Consider the following 11,222-nt stretch of genomic DNA (forward strand, 5'->3'; position numbering starts at 1 on the left):
ACCAAAGCCCACCTCCATCATTTATATCATGGAATTGTGACTATTTTTTGACCAGTTGTGCCTCTAAGTCTGATAATGTTCTAGGCCAAATTGAAAGTTGATGGAGTCAACAGTATAAGAGAAGGCAGCAGCAGTAGAAGACTTACAAAAGGCCATAAATGCATCAAAATTGCAAATTCAAAAATCCATAACTCTTTTTCTCTACATTCTAGCGTATGGCTGTCTTTGATTGTTATTTGGGTCTTAGGGTCCTGCATATGCCGACAAAGTTTGATAGTTGTAATGCGAACCAACTGGGTTTGGCTGCAATTCTTCGACTATAATGACATTTTTTGCTCCCACTAGGTGGCACTCTGAGTATGACAAAAAAAAAAATGGTTACTAGGTGTATTTTACATTGGACTCCCATCAACTATATGAAATTTAGAAAAGATATGACCATCTGGGTTCAATTACAGAAATTTTTTGGTAATGGCGAGACGTCGAACTTTGAGACAACGTAATGGCCGCTCCCATTAGCGAAAAATTGTAAAACTGGAGAACCTTCATGTTTCATGCCTCAACGCTATTCTGGCCACTTTTCAATTAATTTGCTCCAACTGGAATAGCACAGTGCAAAAATTGAAATACTAAGGTTTTTGTCATTTGTAGCACTTGTTATGCTGTAATATGAATTTTGATGTTGGTATTGTATAATAACTTAGGCTTGTGCAGAAGATCTTGGCTCGGCTAGGAGGAAAGAGAGGTGCTCAATGATGAAACGGAATGCATATAGTCAGCAAGGTGTTGTTATTATGTACAGTGAAGACAACAAAATAATACAACGGAATATATACAATATATACAATGCACAGGGGTAGTTGGTTGGCTCACTCAGTCAGTGAGTCACACGGCAGGTGAACGCACTGGTCCGTTCGCTCGTGGGTTTAGCTCGCCATCAACGGGAACCTGGCCTGTATAAAACAGGACCAGCGATACATGATATGATAATCTGCCATTACACATAATTCACCATGTAAAATAGCATTTTACAATATCACCATGATCATGATTGATTTAAATAAAATCCTAGGGTTTTCGATAGCAGATTGTCACTGCACAAGAGTACTCCTTTATACATTCAAGCATTGACACGATAGCCTTAGCATGATAGTGACAAGCAGCATGCTGACTCACCAGTCCCTCGTTTACAACAAATCATGGCGTGCACAATTTCTCATGAGAAGGGCGGAACATCTGCAATGGTCTGCAATGGTGGCAGCACAACAATTACCGTCGTGGTCGAAGCCGATTATCGCAGATTCAAATCGGCTAGGTTGGTACCTGTGCCTACTATGGTCCGTCCCGCACCCAACTCACGAGGGAATGCCGGGCGCGGCCATGTTTAAAAAGACGTGCGCACGACGTCTCGCGGTCGATCTCGCGATAGGTCGACGCTAGATAATCGCAAGGCATTGAAGAAAGTAGCTGGGTTACACATTGGTGGCAAAGGAAATTTGAATCAAGTATTTTGAAGCCCCGCCCCCATCATACATGTTAGCCGATCTTGACAAAATTTTGCCCAATTGTGCCACTCTGTCAGATAATGGAGCACGTCAAATGTGAAGTTGATCGGGTCAAGGGTTTTGGTACCGAAAAATGTACAAAATCGAGCCAAATGCTACATTTAACAGTTCATAACTCTGGTTCTGTACATCCTGACACATGGCGCTCTATAATGTCTTTGTAGGTCTTGAGGTCTTACATATGCATAAAAAATTCCGCAGCTCTAGGTCAAACGGGTCGGAACTGGCTGCCGTTTTATGATCATCTGGGCTCAATTACATAAGTTTAGCTGATTTGAGCAAACTCCAAATTTGGGGTTGCATACAGACCACCCCCTTTATCACAAAGTCATAAAATTTGGATACCTTTAATCTCCAAGTCTCGATGCTATTTGGACAAATTTTCAGTACATTTACTCTGACGGGCTTAGCACAACACATGAAGGTTTAAAAAATGACATTTTTGTCTGTGAGTAGGTGGCGCTATCCTTAAGTTGCTAATCAAACATGCAGTTCTTTTAAAGCTATGACTAGTAAATTTTCTGTAAAGTTTCAGATTTTTTCAAGCTTGCACATTGGAGTTATTTGGGTTTATGTTGCTCATGGCGAACAAAATTTGAGTTTGAAACACGTATTTTGAAGCCCCACCCCCATCTTATATGTTAGCCGATCTTCACGAAATTTTGCCCAAGTGTGCCCCTATGTCAGATAATGGGGCACACCAAATGTGAAGTTGATCGGGTCAAGGATTTCGGTATCGAAAAATGTAGAAAATCAGGCCAAATGCTACATTCAACAATACAACAATTTATAACTCTGGTTATGTACATCCTAACACAGCGGTCGCTGCGCGGGCCCTAATAATAATCTAATAACTAGAGCTGCAAGCAGCTATAACGGGCCCTCGCAGACCTGAGCATGTTGAAGTATGAACAGTTCGAGGTATGAACATATTTGGGTATGAACGTATTTGTGCATATGCAGGCCAACTGCAGAAGTCAATGTTTTAGAAAAGGTCAAGTATTCATTCGCATTTGTTCAATGGGCGCAACTAGGTAATTGGAATCGCAACATTGATAATATATTATTTTCTTCCACAAGGTGATTCTAGCACTACGACGGAATATATGTTTGTTGATGTCTGTAGGAAATGACTTTCATTCAACATGTGAAGTCGTGACAAGATGAGATCATTTGGGTCAAACTGAAGCAACATTTACTAATACAATAAATTGTCGTAAAAAGCACTGCTGTATAGGCCACGACCATTATCAAAACATCGTAATATTTGGTGGAGGAAATTAGGCGTGTCTGAAGGCCTGTCTGAAAAAAATTCAGTGATATTACTTTGACAGGCTTAACAAGGTACATATGAATGAAAATGTAATTTTTTTGCTGCCACCAGGTGGTGCCCGCACTATTAGAAAAAAAAGTGTGTTTAGCATGGTACTCCCATGAAATTAAATTTAGAGATGATTACTTTTTTTGTCTGCACCAGGTTAATCGCAGCGGTCGCTGCTCGGTCGCTAATAACAATAATAGGAATAATCTGGAGAAGAATAATAGGCACCTCGCTGCGTTTGCTGCTCGGGCCCTAAAAAAAGAATTAATGACTAATGTCACGCTCAAAGCCTACACTCGCCCTCAAATGTCGAGCGCTAGTGGTGAAAGTATCACAATTTGTGGTTCTGATGACATGTTGTATCGAGTGGAACATCGAGTGAGGTCACACTCAAAGCAGATGCTAAACAAATTTAAAGGAAAATCGAGATATTCTGCCAAATCAGAGAGTTCATCCGTGATCTCAAATTGCAACAATTGTGACGGTACACATCCAGCTAAATGAGAAGAGTGTCCAGCTTTTGGATAACAATGCCACAACTGCAAGAAGCAAAACCATTTCAAGAGTCAGTGCAGATCTACCAAATTCCACAGACCAAGAAGACCGGTGAACCAGGTGTCAACTAAATTGGACTGTGACAGTGAGGACAGTCTTGCAGTCGAAGGCATAACACTATGAGATAAAAGTAACATAAATTCTGTGCAAACCGAAAATGACAATAGTAAAAAAGAAGGCCATTGCACCATGGCCATAAAAAAAACTAACAAACAAAAAAAAGTTGGCACGGCTGCTAAATGTAATGTCATGTCCTCCAACACATACAAGGCCAGGAGGCAAAGAAGAACTGCACAAACAAAACAAAAGCAAGTTAAATTAAATGCCTTTGGAGGAGCTGTAATCAAGCCAGTTGGCACAGTAACTTTTCAATGTTGGCTGGGTGAGGAATCATTTGATTTGGAATTTCAAGTAGTGAATGGAAATGTGCAGTCCATTCTTGGTCTACAGGATAGTTTGAGGATGAAACTAGTGTCCTTCAGCAAACATGTCTACCACATGGACACCAGCCAAGAACAAACACCGCCACATTTAATGTTTGAAGAATATGCAGATCTATTTAGAAACGAACCTGAAAACCTGGCTGTGAGATACACTATGAAAGTCAACTCTGACATCACACCAGCATTCCTGTGGCTATGAAACACACAGTGAAAAGCTAGCTCCAGAGAATGCAAGCTTTGGGAGTGACAGAACCAGTCGATGAGTCGACTGGATGGTCGCTACACACAAAAAAAACAGACTGATGAAGTTCACATATGCATAGATCCCAGACTTGAACAAGCCCCCCCCCCACCTTCCCATGTGCACAGAAGAAGTAGCAGGCTAAATGGCAGGTGCAACTGTCTTCTTCTTCTTGGACGCTTAAGAGCTCCTTTTGGCAGATCAAACTAGATGATGACTCATCTCGCCTTACTACATTCACATCATCCTTTGGCAGGTTCAAGTTCAGGAGAATACCTTTTGTGATCAACACTGCCTATGAAATCTTTCAAACGCCGATGGAGCAATTGTTTCCTGGATATCCATGTGCCATAACTGTAGATGACTTCATTTTTGGATGAAAAGGAGTTGAGGAACACGATGAAAACTTAGGGAAAGTCTTGGAGCAAGCTAGAAAGGTCAAGCTTAGGCTCAACCCCAAAAAATGCTAATTCCGGTTTAACAAGGTGAGCTATGTAGGACAGGGGTTCACGGCTAAAGGAATCAAAGCTGATCAAAGGAAAATCATGGCAATCAGTGAAATGCCACCTGTCGAAGAGAAATCAGCTTTACAACACTTCCTTGGAATCGTCAATTATTTGGTGAAATTCATCCCAAATTTGAGCAAGATAGCAACACCTCTCTTTCAATTATTGCACAAGGATGCAGTTTGTAGCTGGAGTTAGCACCAACAGGAAGCGTTTGACATATTCAAATCATGTGTGACCAGTCCACCAGAGCTACATTATTTCGACATGAATAATCCAGTGACTCTCACCTGCGTTGCATCGCAATATGGTTTAGGAGCCGCTTGTCCTCAAGAGGGACATCCTGTTGCCTACACATTGTACACACACCAACACAAACAGAGATGAAGTATGCTCAAATAGAGAAGATGCTACTTGTTGTCGTTTTTACTAGCGACAAATTTTATGACTATGTGAATGGAAAACCAGTGGTGAATGAAACAGACCACCTGCCTCTAGTCACAATCCACACCAAATCTTTTCATTCCATTTTGGCACGTCTGCAACACATGATGCTGAGATTGCAAAAATTAAATCTAATCATCACATAAACAAACAAACAAAAAAAAATCTGTACTTGGCCGACACGCTCTCACAAGCACCAAAGCCCTGACGTGAGTCCACAGAAAGAACAGCAAAATGAGTTTGAAGTCCATTTGTAGTTCATTTGATTTCTCAAAAGCACCTTGAGGAACTTAGTGAACATACAATTGCAGACACAACCCTACAGGCCGGCCTCATCCAAGATCGATGGCCAAGACGCATCTGCAGCGTTCCGGAGAAAATACGACAATACTTTGGTTACAGTGACAAACTCACTATCAATGACAACATTGTCATGAAATGAAATAGAGCAGTAATTCCTACATCTCTGCACTCAGAATACATGGAAGCACTACACAAAGGGCATCCTGGCATGGAAGCTTAGAAAAGACGAAAAAGGAATGTGTTTTCTGGCCTTTAAAGAACAAAGACATTGAGGATGCCATTCAGGCATGCAGCATTTGCAACAGCCTGAAACCACACCAGCAAAAAGAACCCTTAAAACTGCACACGGTGCCTGACCTTCTTTGGTCTGTTATCGCTACAGACATATTTGAATGTAACAGCAATCAATACCTCGTTGTGGTAGACTCATACTCAGGATGGTTTGAAATTGATAAACTCAGCAGTTTATCATCCCTGCGTGTTATTAACAAGTTGAAGCATCACTTTTCCGCCTATGGCACGTAGCAGAAGTTATACTCAGATAATGGCACAGAGGACACAAGTCAGGTCTTTGTTGAGTTTGCATTCCTGTGACTTTCGTCACATAACAAACAGCCAAGAATATCCACAATCTAATGGGTGAGTGATAGAGTTGTGAGAAGTGCGAAAAGGCTCTTGGAGACAAAAAAAAAGATGGCAGTGATTTCTACTTCAACCGTTTGCACCAGTGACCAAATCTTGGGGCCACCTGCACAGAGCCTGTTGTCCAGGCGCATGCGGACAACGCTGCCTGGCCCCAAAGAGCTACTGAAACCAATTTCAAAGGCACCTGCCATGATTGAGGCTCAAACATCAAAGAAACGTGAAGCCCAGGAACGATGCTATGACAAGTCCAGCCAGTCTCTCGTCTCTCTCATACCAAACCAGCTGGTGATGCTCCAGACACCAAGAGTCTATGAGAGTATATGATAAAATGGGTGTTGTGAAGAAGAAGTCGTGGTTGAGACTGATGGAGTGGAATATCGATGCATCCAACATCACATCTTGACTGTGAAGGAGCCACGACTGAAACAACAGAAAAAAATCTTACATGTACCTGACGCGGATATATCACAACACGTAAATGGACAAGCAAATAGAACGTCTGAAGTTACTGATTTCTCCAAATGTGCGTCGTCAGAACAAGATCAAAACCAATCAGATGATGACACCACTCCTAGAAGTGTCACAGAAGAATGTTAACAGACAGAGCAACGGCCAGCCGTTAAATACCTTGATTAAGCTTTACTCAATACACACTTGTGAAACATGGTGAGTGGTAGGGGAAATGTAGTTTTGTGTTTTGCATTCATTTTGTTACGGTACTTTCAAGCAAGACTTTTAGTTGGACTGTTTTGTTTTGTCAGTTGTTATAGTCTCCAATAACCTTTCGCAGGTATTGTCTCATGTCGTTTAGTGATGCTGTGCCATAAGAAAAAAAAAAGTCCAGCATATTTTCTTTACAATATTTTTTAAGTTGTGGACTAAAGTTTAAAAGGAGGGATGTATAGAGTTAAAGTAAGACTGGTATGTTAAATTACTATACGAATGTTCGTATCATGAGACTTGGAATGGGAGTGTTCACGAGATAACCGGGCTCATCTAACGATGTGTATTGATGGTGTGCTGCAGCTGTCAAATGTGAATAAATGTCATTCCAAGCAAGCCCGAGGATCTTTTCTTCATTCATGGATTTACACAGTGGACAATGAATGCGGTAAGGAGATGTTCTTGCATCTCAAACGTGCGGGCTGTGACCAGTGACCGTTGCCGTGTCAACGACGGGTAGTTTAGGGAGGGGCTAGGGCCAGTCAACTGGACTCAGTCAGTTTCACAGTGTCTATAAAGGTGCAAGATTCCTTCATATGCAGTGATCTCGTTTGCCTGCATCCCTGCGTCCCAGAAGCATAATTTTTGGCAGGGACGCATGCTTTCAAATCAGCGTGCATCCCTCCGATGCATCATTTTTTGACGTCAAAATATGAATAATCTTCTATCCTCCTTTTTTTATTCAACAGAATTTGAGTACTATGTTTTGATCTCACGGAAAAAGAATGTCAATCTAGAAACAAAGAACACAGCTCTGTTTACATCAATTCTGCTCCCGGCATGAGCTTCTCTCAGTGTGATGGACAAAACTTCTCGTCTTTAAAAATAGTAACAAGAAAATCAAATAATACAATTATGTTTATGGAGGGTAGCTGACACTAGATAATGCTAACTTAAAATAAGCCAATTGAGCACTGCAGAGTTTTGATGATGTTTAAGCCTTCAGAGAAGGCATGGAAGGCACGCTGCTGCTAAAGACTCTCCAGTTGGTCCCAAATCTGTTACGTTTGTTATGACGGGGCATGGCGAGTGGAGGCGAGGAAGGAGTGGAACCCAAAAGAGCAGGAAACTGAGAATAGTTAAAAAAAAAAAAAAAAAAATTAACAAAGTATCAACAGAACTAAAAACTAAAATAAATAAATGGCAAGGTGGCAATTAAAACTGGACTTAAACACAAGAAGACTAATTATGGAAACGCGCAACACTTGAAAGGGAACAAGCGGCAGGGAAAATGGATTGAATGACACGCGAGGCGCAGGTAAACAAACAGGTGTACGAGATCAAACGAAGACAAAGACAGGAAAGGCAGCTGCGAGGGAAATAAACATGAACTTATGTATATGTACAAAACCCACATGACATAAAAAATGACAAATCCCAACCAAACACAACAATCTGTATAGATGTTTCTGTTATCAATTGCTTCAAAACAAAATGACACTGAATTGTTCACAGGACGAGGGACGGCAGCGAGTTCTTGTTCCATGCTAAAGACGAGGTGAGTCATTTGTTTTGTTTTTTTTATCAAATGTGTGCAAAATTTTAAGGAAATTGATGCCTAACTTTTTTATGTGGCGGCGTCAGGAAGACATGAAGACATGGGTGAGCAGCATCAGCAGCAACATCTCGGAATATAAGGAGATGGCAAAGTGGGGCCAGCTCCAAGCAACTACCTCATCCACTGACGAGGGCACACGACGTGACGGCAAGGCTGGCTCAGAGCGCGGCGGCGAGCCATCGGACCGAGCCGAGAAGGGAGAAAGGGCAGGAAAAGATAAAGACAGAGGGCGGGACAAAGACAAGGCCGAGTGCTCAGATCATGGCGGAAAGTTGGAAGCCAAACGCTTAGAGATGTCGAATAAGAAAAAGTAATGTATTTTTGTCGCGTCCCATGTGGAAGAACTTCAATGCAAAATAATGTGAGAAGGAAGAAAACTTTGAAATGACTTCTACCAAGTCTACATATTAAGATTCCCCACTGGCTGTGTAGGGAAGTGCAGCGGGAAAATGGCTACCACTTGTGAGATACAATATCTGTTTTTTTTCTGATTTAATGTATGAGCCGTGTGTGAGTGTGCGCGCGCAGGTGTGTGCATGTGTGTGCATGTTTGTACATCATAGGTTGGTGTCTATGCATACGTGGAGAGTTCAGAGTAATAGCAGTGTCAGATAAAAAGTGAGAAAGGCTGAAGATTCTTCTCACTTTTTTGTCAATACCATCAAATTAATTGACGAAACGCCAAATAAACATCAAAGAAAAAAATGCATCTAAGTTGTTATTCCTTTGAAGAAGTAAAATGGAGGTTTGGCTTTTGAAAAAAAAAATAATTTGAAAGAAATGCTTGAAGAATTTTGATATTCTGTGATGAAATACTGCTGTGAACCGTGCTTCAATTTGTATAAAATGTTTGAGCATTCTGTAATTTGTCCCAAAAGAATTTCTCAGGGCTCTTCAGTTTGAATTGTTTTTGAAAATTCACCGAACTGTTAAAAAAATAACAACAAAAAAATCACTAATTTATAATTGTAGTATAATAGTTGGTTTGTAGTTGTGCAACAGTTGATTCATCTGTAAAAGTCTGCAACTATTCTTACGCCGTTTTAGACTTCCTTAAATCTAGAAAGTCATTAAAAAAGAATAGTTCTGAAAGGTAATCTTGAGTTATTCTGAAAATGTCTCAAATATTCTTGGGTTCATGACAAGGTATTTTAAAATTATCCAGTTTCTCCAAAACGATGATCCAAAATCAGATTGATTGTAAAGTTTTTACCTTCGTTAAAGAGTACATTAGGACTCTTCTATTGATGCATGGTCTTTGAAGAGTCTCTACAAGAAGTCTGTTCAGACGCTGTTTTGATTAAAGAAAACTAAGCTAAATAAATACTCTTCAATCAGTCCAAAAAGTTTTGAAGGAACTGGAGGTGGTTTAAAAAGTGTCGACAAGACTTTGCAATTGATTCAAACTCCCATCCATCGTCTACCGCTGTCTTCCGGGGTCGGGTCGCGGGGGCAGCAGCTTGAGCAAGGAAGCCCAGACTCCCCTCTCCCCGGCCACTTCATCCAGCTCTTTCGGAAGGATCCTCAGGCACTCCCAGGCCAGCCGAGAGACATAGTCCCTCCAGCGTGTTCTGGGTCATGCTGGGGACATGCTCAAAAGACCTCACCGGGGGAGGCGTCCAGAGGGCATCCTAACCAGATGATCAACACGGTGGAGCTGCCGCTCGACGCTGAGCCCTTCCTGGATGACTGAGTTTCTCACCCTATCTCTAAGGGAGAACCCGGACACCCTGCGGAGGAAACAAATTTCGTCCGCTTGTATCCGGGATCTTGATCTTTCGGTCACGACCCACAGCTTGTAGCCATAGGTGAGGGCAGGAACGTAGATCGGGTGGCTCAATCTTTCGGCTCAATTCTTTCTTCACCACGACAGACCGGTGCAGAGTCCACATGACAGCAGACAGCGCATCGATCCGTTAACCTCACGATCCATCCTACCCTCACTAGTGAACAAGACTCCGACATACTTGAACTCCTCCACTTGGGGCAGGACCTCAACCCCAACCCGGAGAGTGCATTCCACCCTTTTCCGACTGAGGACTATAGCCTCAGATTTGGAGGTGCGGATCTTCATCCCAGCCGCTTCACACTCGACTGCAAACCGTTCCAGTGAGTTGGAGATCACGGCCTGAAGAAGCCAAGAGCACCAAATCATCTGCAAAAAGCAAAGTTGCAATGCCGAGGCTCCCAAATCTGACACCCTCAACACTTCGGCTGCGCCTAGATATTCTGTCCATAAAGGTAATGAACAGAATCGTGACAAAGGGCAGCCTTGGCGGAGTCCAACCATCACTGGAAATGTAACTTACTGCCGGAAATGCGGACCAAGTTTTGACATCGGTCATACAGGGACCAACAGCCCATATCAGGGCGTCCGGTACCCCATACTCCCGACGCAGCCCCCACAGAGATCCCAGAGGGACACGGTCGAACGCCTTCTTCAAGGCCACAAAGCACATGAAGACTGGTTGGGCGAACTCCCATGCATCCTCGAGGACCCTGCCTTAGGTGTAAAGCTGGTCCACTGTTCCACGGCCAGGACAAAAACCACACTGCTCCTCCTGAATCTGAGACTCGACTTCCTGACGGACCCTCCTCTCTAGCACCCTTGAATAGACCTTACCAGGGAGGCTGAGGAGTGTGATTCCTCTGTAGTTGGAACACACCCTCTGGTCCCCCTGCTTATAAAGGGGGACCACCATCCCAGTCTGCCAATCCAGGGGCACTGTCCCCGATGGCCACATGATGTTGCAGAGGCGTCTCAGCAATGACAGCCCTACAGCATTCAGAGCCTTCAGGAACTCCAGCCGGATCTCATCCACCTTGCCACCAAGGAGGTTTTTGACCACCTCAGTGACTTCAGCCTCAGAGATGAGCACACCTCGGAGCCCAAGACTTTGCTTCCTCAGAGGAAGACA

At 42.7% G+C, this 11,222-nt stretch overlaps 1 protein-coding gene and 1 long non-coding RNA gene across 10 annotated transcripts in view; one reads left to right on the plus strand and one right to left on the minus strand.

The window, feature by feature from the left end:
• The window catches only part of sptbn4b (spectrin, beta, non-erythrocytic 4b), a 192,180-nt gene extending 182,784 nt beyond the window's left edge, over nucleotides 1-9,396 (plus strand). For 8 of the 9 annotated variants that reach the window (XM_088426935.1, XM_088426941.1, XM_088426939.1 and 5 more), the window contains 2 exons: nucleotides 8,202-8,244; nucleotides 8,331-9,396. In XM_088426935.1, coding sequence (XP_088283061.1) covers nucleotides 8,202-8,244; nucleotides 8,331-8,618 — 331 coding nt within the window. In that variant the 3' untranslated portion in view covers nucleotides 8,619-9,396. The remainder of the gene's footprint in view (nucleotides 1-8,201; nucleotides 8,245-8,330) is intronic. The other variant, XM_088426943.1, reaches the window with a different exon arrangement.
• On the minus strand, nucleotides 771-1,472 carry LOC148416376 (uncharacterized). Its single transcript, XR_015867139.1, has 2 exons — nucleotides 1,177-1,472; nucleotides 771-953 (listed from the first exon to the last, which is right to left on the minus strand). It is a non-coding gene; the product is annotated as an uncharacterized LOC148416376 (long non-coding RNA).
• Nucleotides 9,397-11,222: the final 1,826 nt, after the last annotated feature.

Source organism: Hippichthys cyanospilos, chromosome 11 (assembly GCF_059441005.1).
Source record: "Hippichthys cyanospilos isolate Australia breed blue-spotted pipefish chromosome 11, RoL_Hcya_1.0, whole genome shotgun sequence".
Lineage (NCBI taxonomy): Eukaryota > Metazoa > Chordata > Actinopteri > Syngnathiformes > Syngnathidae > Hippichthys > Hippichthys cyanospilos.